At 38.4% G+C, this 15,834-nt stretch overlaps 1 protein-coding gene across 1 annotated transcript; it reads right to left on the reverse strand.

Annotated features, from left to right (window-relative positions):
- Positions 1 to 208: 208 nt before the first annotated feature.
- Positions 209 to 11,919, reverse strand: htr5ab (5-hydroxytryptamine (serotonin) receptor 5A, genome duplicate b). The gene is made up of 2 exons (XM_077229118.1): positions 11,031 to 11,919; positions 209 to 1,170 (listed from the first exon to the last, which is right to left on the reverse strand). The coding sequence occupies exons 1-2, from the start codon at positions 11,736 to 11,738 to the stop codon at positions 841 to 843; spliced, it is 1,038 nt and encodes a 345-aa protein (XP_077085233.1). The 5' UTR covers positions 11,739 to 11,919; the 3' UTR covers positions 209 to 840.
- Between the last annotated feature and the right edge of the window lie 3,915 nt (positions 11,920 to 15,834).

A 15,834-nucleotide genomic window follows, 5' to 3' on the forward strand; every position in this document is an offset into this window, starting at 1 on the left:
CGTTCCATGTAATGTCCTAGTTTACTTTGCTACAATGGTAGCTTACAAAGAGAAAAGCTGAATCCATTCATGATACTGTACATAAATGCTGAGATGTGCTGCCTGGAAATGAAGGCATTTTTGAGGTAATTCATATAAACACTGTTTTGTTCAAAATTTCCATTGAGTCTTTCTTTGCATCAACGCAAGTCTGTTCTATTTCATTTAATTTTACCATGTCTCTATGTTTTGCACATTGACTTTCTTTTCTTGACTTTAATGGAAGGAAATGTGATTGAAATATAAATTGACCCTTAGCCATGTAATTTTGGAAGAAGTGAAAAGATGTGAATTAGGCCAGATTTTCATAGTGTGCATATGCCTACTTGTGTCTTTATTGACTATTAGACAAAAAATGGCTTTGTGTTTTACCACCCTTCAGAACAGTCATGGTTTCTTTCTCAAGATTTTACAGTGATGGTGAGGGATATGGACAGTTCGTTTCAGTGGTTCAGTTTTGCTAAAAAGAACACTTGCATTATCTCAGCACTGCTGATTTAACAGACAGTGACCAACTTGTCTGACCATGAAGACATCAGCAGCCACCATATATTAACAGATATATGACCAGCAGGTGAAGATGTGAACCCTAGAGACATCACTTGACCTGCAGTTTCTTGATGTGGGTTGGCAATCCCCCCTTCCTCCTGGAACAGCGGTTAGAGCCAGTGCATTCATGGCCTTGCTTTTGTATCGCTAATGTCTTCTGTAATAGAAGATGGCTTCTTTTGATATTCTTCACACTTTCTACTCCTAAAATCCAAAGGTTATCATTACCTTTGTTCCTTTTTCCGTTCCTTATCACTGTCGGGAGAAAAGATTTCTAAACGCATTGTTGTAGTTCTTGTTAAAGGCTGTGTAAATGAGTGGGTTGAAGAAGGAATTTGAGTAACCCAGCCAGAGAAAGACACTTTTCCAGACAGGGGGGATGTCGCATGAACAGAGCGGAATGATGAGCTCAGCAAGGAAAAAGGGAATCCAGCAGAGCACAAATACACCAATCAGGATGCCCACCATCAGAGCCGCTCTCCTCTCTTTCTGCTCTCGCCACGTCTCGCCATCCGTCTGGAACGATACAGTTGCGTGACGAACTGTGAAGGCCATCTGTGGCTGCCGTTCGGCCTCCTTTACCTAGCAGTAAGCAAGTAAAAATATGAAATGTATTAGTAGTTATAGTCAAGTACACAACTATAAGGTACTCCATTAACACTATTGGTGAGCAGAATGCAGCAACTACACATTTTGTCAAAACTGAGGGAGTTAAATTGAGTCTCTGTGATCTGTCCTGTGCCGGATCTGAATCAATTTGCACAGATTCAGAGAAAAAGGAGAGACAAATTAATATCAAGTCATTCCAAAATGTAATCAAAAAACTTTAAAGCAGTGTAAATTTGAAAGGCAGTGCAAATTTCTTTTGTAACATATTTGTGTCTAGACGTCCCATTTTTCCTACTTGTTCTTGATCTTTAAGCATTACTTATGTACAGGTCTGCATTCACTCTACCTGTTACAGAATATTTAAATTCTTTAACTCAAACTATAAATATTTACATAAAGCTGTTACTTGACTAAACAATCTGAGACTATTCCACATACAGTATGGTTCATGCATTAAAGGCACAATATGTACGTTTCGCCGCTAGAGGTCGCTTATTCAAAACTATAACAAAGGCGTAGCTTGATGATGGCATGAATAAGCCTGGAATCGTAGGAGTTGTCGCCTTCACCTCCACAGCTGAATGAAAGCAATCCGATGGGGCTAAGGCAGAAATCATGTTCATGTATGAGCGAATGTTTTAAAGTTGTATTAACATTACTGTGGTATGAACAGGGCACAGACGAGAGCCTTTCAGTGGAGCTAATGCTGGGTGATGCTAAAATGCTAATGCTAAAAAGCTGGTTGACTTGTGTTCTTAAATGGCATTAAATTAATTTTAAAATATATTGTATGGCAGAGAAAATAAAGCTCTTTCTGATTTTGCTATGTTAAGCCACTTGACAAAATAGTGTCTCTGAGTCAAGAAAACAAGAGATTCAAACAATAAGACTAACCATGTTGAAATATATAACAATTCTTTTCTGTTGGATATCCAAATTGTTGGAAACATTTGGGATAGTATAAGTACACAAGTCAACCAAATATATAACATTGTTCTAGTGGTTTTTGAATATTTTAATCTAAATTTTTTACATTTTGTGCCTTTAATGTTGGAACATGTGAAGTGTCTTTGCCCAGCTTTCCCCACTTTGCTTCTGCAACACGACATTGTGTGACAAATCTCACATAATTTCCATTGAAAGCAGAGGTGTGAATTCTCTAAATCAAGATAATATATTTATATTTCCTGTATCTGCTCACAAAGTTCCCTATGATAATGTAATCAATTAAGAAGTCTGCATCTAGCTCAATTTGTCCCACACGACCAGCCACCCTTTTAGAAAATAGTTTTTAGTAATATTCTATATTAATCTCTATGTTGACAAATCCCCAAAACAAAGCATCATGCTTTATGTGTTGCCAAGCAACACACTGAGGGACAACATGTTAAAATCACACCATTTCACTCTGCTTCCATACTGCTCACTATAGTCTGGAATGCTGATATAAACTGTGAAACTTCCCAGTGCTGTTATATGTACTATTGGCACTTCTGAACTGTAGCTTATCTAATCAAATTAGAGGACCGGAACTAACTTGTATAAAATATATTTTTACCCTGGAAAATTTGCTTTGACATAAAATCTTACAATACAGTATAAACATTGTTTGGGCTTGTCTATTGCATCTTGAATCTTTAAAATGGGTATTTAAATTAGCTTTTGTTTGAAAGGCTGTAGTTGAGTGAGCGGAGTACTGTGGCAAAACAAAACAAAATTACAGCATATGTGTGTTCGTTGGTGGATTTCAACAGATAAAGGAGGCAACGGGGCAATTAATTGATTTTTGGATCAGTGAACGTTAGTGAGAATAATGGACTCAAGTATTTTTAGATGAAAGGATGCAGTGTTTGTTTATGTGTGTACAAGAGGTAGAACAACCCTGTAAAAGAGATGATGGAGAATTTTTGGAAACCATTCATTACATAAAACTGTCTGAGTTGGTTGGACAAATTTTAAATCTTAAAAAAGATTGTTTTTCAGGCAAGGAGTTACTGGAGTTACTATGACACTACCCAAAGGTATTCTCTCATCAAATTCTCTGCATTGGATGTAGAGAATGTTTATATCAACTACTAGTTTTTGAAAGAAAGGAAGAGAATAGAATTAAAATTAGAGACATCATCAAATTAGTAGAATTAGGCCTTAATTTCACTGCCATGTAAGATTTTCTTCATGAGGATATAGGATGAACACAGAACATCCATATAAACACACATACATAGACACAGAAACACACTTTGAGCTATTAATTAGGTAAATCAATCAATAAATGTGTGCTTACTGTGATTAATATAAAATGTATATATGGAGAATTAAATGATATGCCAAGTTAATGATAAAATATTATTTTAATAAAGAAATATCTGTTTTAAATGACATAATATAGACATGAGGTGTTATCTGATATGAAATGAATTACTGAAATTGAATTGTATGTGGGAAATGATTGGAGAGCCAATTAAAATTAGAACATGAATATTAACTGGGAATCTAAAAACTGAAAAAGACAATACAGAAGTGCATGTTTCAAATGATAGTGCTTTGTGAGGAAGCAGTGAGAAGCTGCTTCCAATTATACCTGGATCTCTCACTTGGAGCATGTGTTTGTTGGGATGGAACTGTGTGTCAATGTGGGGCCAAATGTCAGCTCCTGTGGGTTGAGCCTTCCTTCTGAGAAAATACCTCTGCTAGGTTTGATCAATGGTACTTAAACATTTCTATTATATCTGTCTTTTAGCCTTCTTCATTTTTGTTTTCTCTGGCAGCTCACAAACTCTCATAGCTTGTTCACACAGTGGGGTTTTGGGGTTCGCGTCTGACAATCATATTTATTAATGTGCTACTCTCAAATTATTTTGTCCATGTAAAAACTTACAGGAGCACTCATATACTGTCTGTATGAACAAATAAATAGTAATTAATTAAGGACATCTGGCCAGACAGACTGTCGGTCTGTGCATAGTGGTGGCAGGTGGGGATTTAACTCTTTTTGCAGGTTACATTGTTCTGCCAGTTGGCTGTCTTTATAAATGTGAGGCATAATTGAACCATTCAATCTATTCATTCATAAATGACGATTCATTTATGAATGGTACAAGTTTTTGCCTTTATGAGTGGCTCATTTAATTATTTACTCGATCGATTAGTTCATTCAGGAATTAAACAAGTGACTAGCTGCATCTGAATAAGCATACTTTCACCTCTATAGTAGGTGAAAAACAGTATGTAAAAAAAAAAGTATTATGTCTGAATTCAAAGAATACTTAAAACAATTGACCAAAAGTACCTGACCTAGTACTTCCAGTGAGATGCATGTACACTTTACTATCCCATAAGGTCACAGGAGAGGATTTGTGAATGGCAGTATACAGTAACAATGGCAAAAATACAACCCCACATCCAGAAAAGTTGTGACATTTTGTAAAATGCAATAAAATCAAGAATTCGCTTTCAAGTTTATTTAACTGTCAAAAGTACAAACATTTCCAATTTTTTCACTGAACAACTTAATTGTATTTTGTAAATATTAACAAATTTTGATTTTGATGGTTGCTATACTCTCCAAAAAAATTGGGACAGAGGCCCACTTAATAAGTCCACAATAAGTATAGGTGAATTGGTAATAGGTGATATCGTGATTGAGTGTAAAAGGAGCTTTTCTGTTTTTGCTAGACAAAGATGGGTCATGGCTTACCACTTTGTGCTAAATATCATGAGATAATTGTCAAACAATTCAAAAATTACATTTCTCAATTCAAGATTGCAAAGAATTTAGGTCTTTCACCTTCTACCATACATAATATTGTGAAAAGATTTAGCGAATCCAGAGAAATCTCAGTTTATGTAGGGCAAGGCAGGAAACCTCTGATGAATGTGCGTGACCTTTGAGCCCTCAGATGGCACTGCATGAGAAACCATAATCCTACTCTGTTAAATATTGCCACATGGGCTCGGGTGTTCTTTGGAAAAACGTTGTCACTTAAAGGAGAACTCCGGGCAATTTTTAAGTTAATCTTGATCGTTATACCTTTGTGAGTACTGTCTATAGAAAAAAAAAAAAACGAACCGGATTGGTGATTGCAACACGGAGCTGTTCCTGCAAATGCCCAGAGCTCCCACTCAGCTAAAACGGCAGTTATGGGGGCATATACATAAAGAGTGTCTTTGTGCCTCTTAACAGACACAAAATGTAATTAAAATGTCTGTCCAACATGAACAGGGCCCTTACATGTGAACAAGATGCGTTTAGCAACTTAGCCATTGTTTAAATTCACCTAAATAGTGTTTTAGACGGCTAGATGTAGTCTCGCGCTGAAGTCCCGTGAGAACTCAGTTGTAGCCAAAGGTAAATAGTAGTGATGGGAAGTCCGGTTCTTTTCCGCGAACCGGTTCTTTCGGACAGTTTGTTTCAAGGAACCGGTCCAAGAAATGGTTCGCGTTTGTGCCGTTCCGAATTATGGCAACAGAATGCGAAAATAAAAGAACTTATTTTCATCGTCTTCCTTTCCATGACCTCGAGATTCTGCAGTTGTGTCTAGTTGTACTTCAACTTGATGCGCAAACTCCCATACAAGTACTACGCGCTAAAGATTACCGCATTTGCAGCGAACACTTTGACAAGGATGACAACACAGACACAACACAGCAGGGCCGGTTGAAGAAAAAAGCGATTCCATGGACGAAGACAGGTGCAACCACTGTGGAGGTAATGTAAACTTTATTTATCCTTCCATTTGGGCTCTGTGTTGTGTCTGTGTAGTCATCCTTGTAGGACACAAACGCGAACCATTTCTTCTTCACCTACACACTGCTATTTACCTTTGGCTACAACTGAGTTCCCATGGGACTTCAGCGCGAGACTACAGCTAGGCGTCTAAAACACTATTTAGGTGAATTTAAACAATGGCTAAGTTGCTAAACGCATCTTGTTCACATGTAAGGGCCCTGGTCATGTTGGACAGACATTTTAATTGCATTTTGTGTCTGTTAAGAGGCACACAAGACACTCTTTATGTATATGCCCCAATTACTGCTGTTTTATCTGAGGGGGAGCTCTGGACATTTGCGGGAACAGCTCCGTGTTGCAATCACCAATCCGGTTCGTTTTTTTTTTCTATAGACAGTACTCACAAAGGTATAACGATCAAGATTAACTAAAAAATTGCCCGGAGTTCTCCTTTAACCCAGTCTGCTGCTGCATCATGAAATACCACTTGAATCTCTTTTACGCAAGGAGAAAGCTATACATCAATTCTATGCAGATATGCCTCCGAGTTCTCTGGGCCCCAGCTCATCTCAGACGGTGCTACGGTCAGATGAGTTGTTTTGGGGAAAAATGGATATTGAGGGATCAAAAGAGACCATCCAGACTTTCATCAGCAACAGGTGCCAAAACAAACATCTGTCATGGTATGGGGTGCATCCGTCTAAATGGCATGGGTGACATGCATAGCATGGGTGACTTGCATATGTGTGAAGGTACCACTGATGTAGAGGCGTATCTTGGAATTGTACAGAGACATAATGGCATCAAGATGGCATCTTTCCTTGCAAACAAGACAACGCCAGGCCTCATTGCATGTGCTACAACAAAGTGATTTATTAGATACTCTACACCGTAGAGTGGTTGTGCTTGACTGACCTGCCTGTAGTCCAGATATGTCTCTTATTGAAAATGTATGGCACATCATGAAGAGGAGAATCAAACAATGATGACCACAGACTGTTGAGCAAGTGGAAATTTTGCCCAATCTTGCCTGATACAAGACAGTTTTGTGTCAGGCAAGATTGGGCAAAAATTCCACTTTCAAAACTACAACAATTAGTACCCTCAATTCCTAAACTATTAAAAAGTGTAATTAAAAGGAAAGGTGATGTGACACAGTGGTAAACATGCCTCTGTCCCAGTTTTTTTGGAATGTGTTGCAGCCATCAAAATCAAATATGTATGTATATAATGTAATGTAATGTAATATAATATGTGTTTATATTTACAAAAGACAATTAAGGGTGCAATAAGCGATTTTTGAAAAATCAGGCAGGTTACAGGCAAGGGTTACGATCAGGCAAGAGGTAGCACCTGTGTTAATATTGGAGAAGCTTTCAAGCGCTCGAGAGGCCTTAAGGAGTGGGAAGGCCTGAAAACTGACGCCGAGGCTGCTTTATTTCTTCTCGATACGCAAGTAACGTTGGTTTTGCTGTTTCACAGAACTACGACATGTTGTCTTTTGCTTGAATGTACTTGTATGCCATCTTCACTTGTTTTTTTCATTTGCATTATTATTACTATAAGCCTGGAACGTCTAAACCTCTTCCACAGCCCATTTCAAGCATTGACTCCCAATGTGTGCCCAAGTGTGTTTTTTGGCTCCCCTTTTAGTGATCACTATAACCCCTTAATTTTGTCACATTTGTAATATATTAGCTACTTGGACAATTGTGGTATGTAGGGAGCTGTTCATGAAAACTGTGTTTGTTTGTTTTTTGGGAAGGAAGGGATTACTTTGGCATTTGAAGGAGTAAAGGAGCTAAATAGCAAATAGACATTTGGTCTGATTTAGCATAATAGTAACAGAAATTGCTTTCACTTATTGATGACATTATACCCTCGGGCAGCAGGCACAGTTGATCCCGCCATAGTGGTTGCCTGGGTTGCATAGCCTGTATGTGAATGTGGGGGTGGGGGTGGAGGCATCGAGATAGGAGTTTGATCTGGTTGGGTAGGGGCATGTTTGTTTTGGTGATATCAAATATCAACAGCGTTTACCAGAAGACGCTTACTCCACCTTTAAGTTGTTCAGAAAAAACAATGGAAAACTTTTCTTTGTACTTTTGTCAGTTAAAGAAAATTGAAAGAAAATTAACAAATCACAGATTCTTGATTTTATTGCATTTTACAAAATGTCCCGACTTTTCTGAATTTGGGGTTGTATGTTTGAGAACCCTTTGAAAATATCTGAATTTCTAGTGATTATTTATAAAATGTGATCTGATCTTCTAAGTCACAATTAAAGACAAACATAATCTGACTAAACTAATAACACACAAACAGTTGTACTTTTCAATTTTTTTATTGAAGACATTGAGTGATCATTAACAGGACAGGCTGGGAAAAGAAAGTGAAACTCTTTGTTAAGGCATCTTCAAAAGCTAATTGGATTCAATTAAGGAGATGAGATTGGAAGTGTGGGTTGCACACAATAAAGGCACACTGGTTACTGTCAAATCTGTTCTTCAAGACAGATTGGTTGGTGTGGACCATGCCTCAATCCCAATTTCTTTAAAAAAAAAACACATTACAGAGAAGCACAAAGATGGAAAATTCTATACAAAAGCATTGCCAAAGACCTAGGTGTTCATGAATCCATGGTAAGTGACCCTGTCTTCGTGGGTTTTATTTTGACATTGGTGGGGACATAACAGTTCCCGCTGAATTGGAACAGTGATGATTCTAAAAGAAAACATGCACAGGTCCCATATTTCTATAGTAGTGAAAAACTTTAACGCTCATCCAATAAACAGCATGCTCTTATTTCAGTGTTGCTTTTAATTTTGTGTATATTTCAGATAACAATTTGCATTCATATTGTACATTCAGTTTAACAACATTAAAGTTAAAGAGGGTAAACTTTATCATTAAACTAAACTGTGCACATATGTTTTAAACACATACCTTATGTTCTTACTCCGTCCATGCAATAAATGCACATCCTTGAAAAAGCACAGTTTTCTAGTATACTTTCTACTTCTCAGGTCATGTCAAATGTGGATAGAATTACATCAACTGTGATTACATATAAATATATTTTAATTGTTTGATCTATATTCTGTAGATCTATATTGGACATGTCCCTAGCGTTCCTACTAAATGTCCCTACCCTTGCTGTCTTCAAATGTATACTTTCCCTAGGAGTGGGCATCCTGCAAAGATCACTTTCAGAACACAACAAGAGGTGTGAAGGATAACAACAAAAAGACCCCTGAAAACTCTACAAACTGCAGCAGTCTTTGCTCATGTGTATGCCATTTCAAAAGCAATGAACAATAATGGTGTTTAGGGCTGTAGCTATCGATTCTTTTTGTAATCGATTAATCTAGCACTTAATCGATCGATTAATCGAGTAATCGGATATTTTTTTTCGTGTGTGTTTTATTAACAGAATAGTTATATTAAACTTGTGTCTATTTCAGTTAAAGCTGTTATAAGTTATATACTATAAGTTATATAGTATGCAAGTTATAAAGCTATCTCATATGTGAATTTTCCTTTAAGATGTTATAATATAACCACTCTAAGCATCTAAGCATATTTGTGTATTTTGGTAGTTTAACGCTGAAGAAGAGCTGTAACGTGACTTCTTGTTGAACACGCAGTAAAAGCTGACGCACTTTTTGTTCTGTGCGTTTTAACTGAAAAATGAGTACTCCGAATCTTTATTAAAAACCAACAGGCTGGGTACTTTCATTTTTTGTTGTTGTTTGTAACTATTTGGCAGACGTGAAATACAAACCATGTGCAAAGCAAAGACTGCAATACAATATTTGTTCCTCCATCACGTCACGGTGTGTACAGTGAATGCTGGCTGAAATTATTGTTGCGTGGCTACATAAAAGTTTAAGCATATGTGATGCATTGCTGCAATTGGTCTGACTGGCGTGTGTGTGTGTGTGTGTGTGTGTAGGGGTTCTTTTTTTAGGCTATACTCTCTTGCAATTGAACCTGATAGTTACGTTTACTACTTAAAAATGTCATCAAAGCTAAAAATCATATCTAGTCAAACCGCATCACGACATCGCTACAAATAGAGTATGGGATTAAAATCAGCGAACATCAATAGGCTTAGACTACGTTACCTTGTTTCAGCGAGTTAAGTGTATTAAGTGAATTAAGTGTGTAATAATCCCACACTTTAGACAATTTCTGCCGTTTATTTACAAATTTATTCTCCGCCATCGCGCCAACTAAATTCAAAATATATGCTTCCTGAACAGGTCCGTGTGAATAAACGGTCCGTGGGAAACAATCAAATCCCTGCGCCGCGCGTATAGTGCGCGTCATAGGAATTTAACGAGGCTTCGAGGCAGAGTTTTTGCCTCGAGGAATTTTTGTAATCGAGTAACTCGAGGAATAGTTTCAGCCCTAATGGTGTTCATAAAAGGACAACACGTAGGGAAACCAGTGCAAAAAAAAAAAAAAAAAAAAATTTGAGGCATGTCTCATGTTTGCCTAAAACCACCAGGTTGTTCCATAATGCTTTTGGCAAATGTTCTGTAAACAGTGAAGGACAAAAATGCACAATGTTTTGTTTGAAGAAAAAATGGATCTGCACACCAACTCTAAAACCTTATCTCAAATGTGAAGCATGGTGGATGGAACATGGTATAATGCTCCTTTGCTGCCATAGTGTCTGGACACTTTGAATTAATTAATGGAACAATGAATTCTAAAGTCCATCAAGACATTTTACAGGAGAATGTTGGGACAGAAGCTAATGACTTCAAGCATTAGAGAGGATGGTTGATGCAGCAAGACAATGATCCAAATCACACAAATTATACAAACCAAAGAATGGCTGAAAAAATGTGATAAACCATAAAGAGGGCTGTGCTATCAAGACAAGACAACCTAGAAACTGTTTCCCTTACTTTTTTGTCAATGTTATTTAATAAAAAATTTAACAATTAGTTATTTGTGTTATTAGTTTAGTCAGATTGTGTTTATCTATATATAATATATCTATAATCTATAAAATAAGATTTAAAGATCAGACCACATTTTATGAGTAATCAATGAAGAAATCCAGGTATTTTAAAAAAAAGGTTTTTTTTACCTCTATGACTTCAGCCATGGGTGTGATGGTGTTGGTCTTGCGAGAGCCAATGCGGAACTTGGCAGCCTTGTAGATCTTCCAGTAGACAAAGAGAACCACACAGAGGGGCAGGTAAAAGGCTCCAAAAGTGGAGAAGACTGTGTATGAGGGCTCCTGGCTTACTTGACAAGCCAGGCTGACTTCTGAGTAGGTCTCACCCCAACCAAAAAGCGGAGAAAGCGAGATAACAGAGGAGAGTAGCCATGTGAGGCAAATCATCACATTGGAGATTCGTTTGCGTGTATTTAATGTGTACTCCAGGTGGCGTGTTATGGACCAGTAACGATCTAGGGCAATGGCCGTCACATTCCAGATACTGGCTGTGCAACAGAGTACATCGCAGGAGATCCAGACCTGACACAGGGCCCGACCCAGAATCCACCGCCGTCCATAAAGCTCCCTAACCAGACTTAGAGGCATAACCAGTCCTGCAACCATCACATCCGAGATGGCCATGGAGGCAACCAGATTGTGGGGAACACGATGGAAGGTGCGCACCCTCAGGATGGTCACCAAAACCAGAAGGTTCCATACAAAGGTGGCCACCACAAGCATGGCCAGCAAAGTGAGCGTGAGAACACTGAACACAGAAAATGGACGGTACAGATTACCCAATTCAGATCCTCCAGAGATATTAGCCAAGAGTACTGTAACATTGGGTTGAGTCATGGCAGCATCTGACTGTATGCCAATAGATATCTGGTTCTAATTAGAAGGCAAGGTGAAAATAAATTAAGTCACTGTAAGAGTGAATGGATTTTCTTTTTTTCTTACTGTTTTTTAGGTCAGGCATGATTTGCTTTTTGGATGTTTTCAAGTTGATTAATGAAAATCTTGAAAACATTTGCAAGAGTTTTTTTTCCTGAGTGTTTTCTTGGCACTACAATTTGTGAGATTATTGTCCTTTAGCTCACAGTTTTGTATGCTGGTCACTGAAAAGGTAGGCGTTTTGAAGTGCTGCCATACTGATTTTATATGACATTATGATTGCACATATTGATAATCGTGAGTTTATAGCCTTCAGCCATTTAAAGGATCACAGCCATCCTCCATCCTAAAAGACAAGAAAAAAGGCATAAATGAATTTTATAGTTCATCCCACAAAATCGTCTTATTCAGTTACCACCTGAATTAGAAAACAGCTCTAGGCGCTATATATATATATATATATATATATATATATATATATATATATATATTAGTGCTGTCAAACGATTAAAATATTTAATCGCGATTAATCACATTAACGCCGTAGTTAATTCGCGATTAATCGCACATTTTTATCTATTCTAAATGTCCCTTGATTTCTATTTTCCCCATTATATTTTCTAATTTTAATGCTCTTATCAACATGGAAAAGTGGACCGGCAGTAAGTTTGTTCTTAGCTTTGGTATCCATGTGCTTCTGTCTGAAGTCATCCATTGTAGAGCTTAGATCGGGCCCAAAAAATCAAGCCCGACCCTACCCGAGCCCGTGCAAATTTTTTTAATACGTGGGTCGTTATAACTGACGTTCTCAACTACTTTCTATGTTACTTTATCCCCCCCGCAACATTTTTGTCCCGCTCCCGCCCGCAAATAGACTTTTTTTGTAGGCTAACGTTACCTCCAAATACTTTCGCCCACGTGTCGCCACCATACACATCAGCATAAATGCTCCTGATAAATTATTTGTTATTAAAGCATTAACACACAAACCACTGTTATAATATAAAAGCAAGCAGGCTACTGAGTGCATGGTTTGGCATGACTGAATGCACGCAAAGTGCGCTCCCTTAATAATTCCTAAAAAGCTGACATCAGTTCATCGCGATCTCACACAACTCTGTTATTATCAATGAAGCTGACTGCACAATGAGTCTTTAATAATATATACACTTTGTTTGTTATAATTTGAGGATTTGCCAGCATACAGAATTCAGCACTGAACAAAAAGTCAGTTTTGAGCGGTGAGGGGAGTCTATTTTAAATGCATCTGATTGGCCATTGCGTTCAAGAAATGTGTCTGCGTTCAATCACATGTGTCTTTGATTGGCTACATCGCTCAACGCTGCAAACATGTTATAAAAAGAAACTCTGGCCTGTAAATCGTTTCGTTTTTGTTTTAGTTGTTCTTGTTGCTTTTCTGCAAGATATGAATAAAAATGTATTAGTTTTTATGTTTTATACATAGATATTTATAGTTTGCGGGAGTCCCGCGAATCGTTTTATTCTCCAGTACCCGCACACACAGACTGAGTACATTACCGCACGCGCTCGTACTCGGACATCAAATCTAGTCTCGCGCCGCACTCTATTGCGTTGAGAGTGCAGTCAGTGCACGTCTCTAGATCGGCGTCTCGAGCTCGCGCCATCCACTCAAAACGTAACGTTAGCCTACTACTCTTTGGCCGGCGCGCAAGCCCAAACAAGTATGTGCGGCGTGCCTGTTGTTTTGTTAACGGTCTAGCTATCCAGTGTGATGTTGTAGTTTTTCTAACGTTACTAGTTGTTGCAACAGTATGTGAAAAAAACTACAAAGTTTGCTAGGCCAAAAAGAGCGTTAATCTCGGGATAAAAAAATTGACGCCGTTAAAATGTGTTCGCTTTAAATCCGTTAATAACGCGTTTAACTGACAGCACTAATATATATATATACATATACATATACACTCACCTAAAGGATTATTAGGAACACCTGTTCAATTTCTCATTAATGCAATTATCTAATCAACCAATCACATGGCAGTTGCTTCAATACATTTAGGGGTGTGGTCCTGGTCAAGACAATCTCCTGAACTCCAAACTGAATGTCAGAATGGGAAAGAAAGGTGATTTAAGCAATTTTGAGCGTGGCATGGTTGTTGGTGCCAGACGGGCCGGTCTGAGTATTCACAATCTGCTCGGTTACTGGGATTTTCTCGCACAACCATTTCTAAGGTTTACAAAGAATGGTGTGAAAAGGGAAAAACATCCAGTATGCGGCAGTCCTGTGGGCGAAAATTACTTGTTGATGCTAGAGGTCAGAGGAGAATGGGCCGACTGATTCAAGCTGATAGAAGAGCAACTCTGACTGAAATAACCACTCGTTACAACTGAGGTATGCAGCAAAGCATTTGTGAAGCCACAACATGCACAACCTTGAGGCGGATGGGTCTACAACAGCAGAAGACCCCACCGGGTACCACTCATCTCCACTACAAATAGGAAAAAGAGGCTACAATTTGCAAGAGCTCACCAAAATTGGACAGTTGAAGACTGGAAAAATGTTGCCTGGTCTGATGAGTCTCGATTGAGACATTCAGATGGTAGAGTCAGAATTTGGCGTAAACAGAATGAGAACATGGATCCATCATGCCTTGTTACCACTGTGCAGGCTGGTGGTTGTGGTGGTGTAATGGTGTGGGGGATGTTTTCTTGGCACACTTTAGGCCCCTTAGTGCCAATTGGGCAACATTTAAATGCCACGGCCTACCTGAGCATTGTTTCTGACCATGTCCATCCCTTTATGGCCACCATGTACCCATCCTCTGATGGCTACTTCCAGCAGGATAATAATGCACCATGTCACAAAGCTCGAATCATTTCAAATTGGTTTCTTGAACATGACAATGAGTTCACTGTACTAAAATGGCCCCCACAGTCACCAGATCTCAACCCAATAGAGCATATTTGGGATGTGGTGGAACGGGAGCTTCGTGCCTTGGATGTGCATCCCACAAATCTCCATCAACTGCAAGATGCTATCCTATCAATATGGGCCAACATTTCTAAAGAATGCTTTCAGCACCTTGTTGAATCAATGCCACATAGAATTAAGGCAGTTCTGAAGGCAAAAGGGGGTCAAACACAGTATTAGTGTGGTGTTCCTAATAATCCTTTAGGTGAGTGTATATCATGTGTTTGTACCAGGACATTGTAAACACATCTTGGCTGAGGATGTGCACACTGTGAAGGGTTTCATTCTGGCCTCGAACAGAGCAAACTATAAGCTTTGCCTCACTTCCCAATCCCATGAATGTCCCATCTATAAGTGCAAAATCAAGCGTAGCGTTAGTTCCGGCAGGTCACTTCAGTCAAGCTTGCATCAGCAGACTCTCACCTATCACATCATCCCTATATATAAGGTCCATTCGGTATTATCAGCAGCTTTATCGTGTTGCTCAGGAGCTAATTATTCTATAATTATTCTTCTGTAATAGAAGTCCTTGAGGTTTCAGATCCTCCAATGGGTTAGATGGAATTTGCAGAGGTGGATAGAAACGAATTACATTTACTCCGTTACACTTCAGTATTTTTTGGGGAAAATTTATACTTTCAAGAGTAGATTTAACTGAGGGTACTCTTACTTTAACTCGAGTACATTTCTAATGAAAAAACTGAACTTTTACTCCGTTACATTGGGCGACGTTCCTCTCATTACTTTATTTGAATGCAATAAATGTTAAGAAATACATAGTTTATTATAAGCGCACTGTCTCTATTTTCTGGAGCATGAGCGATGCCCCATTCCATATGAATCACTCTTTTGAGTTGATTCTGTTCAAAGACTTGATCAAACAAGTTGGCAAAACTGTCTAAATTGGTTCGCGAATCAGTTTGAATGTTTTTGTTCAGTGTCCTGCATGCACTGAATCGTCTGAAGCGGTTTTTCACTCTGAGTCATATCAGGAAATTTAAGAACATCAAGAGCGTTGGATGAAGTGGCCGTGGACCTAGTCAATTGAAAGCAAATCTGCGAATGCATCCCATTGTTTGCCAGCGATGAAGATCTTTATAAGTTGAA

The sequence above is a fragment of the Siphateles boraxobius genome, unplaced genomic scaffold (genome assembly GCF_051911475.1).
Source record: "Siphateles boraxobius isolate OS27281-9 unplaced genomic scaffold, OSU_SipBor_1 130, whole genome shotgun sequence".
Classification (NCBI taxonomy): domain Eukaryota; kingdom Metazoa; phylum Chordata; class Actinopteri; order Cypriniformes; family Leuciscidae; genus Siphateles; species Siphateles boraxobius.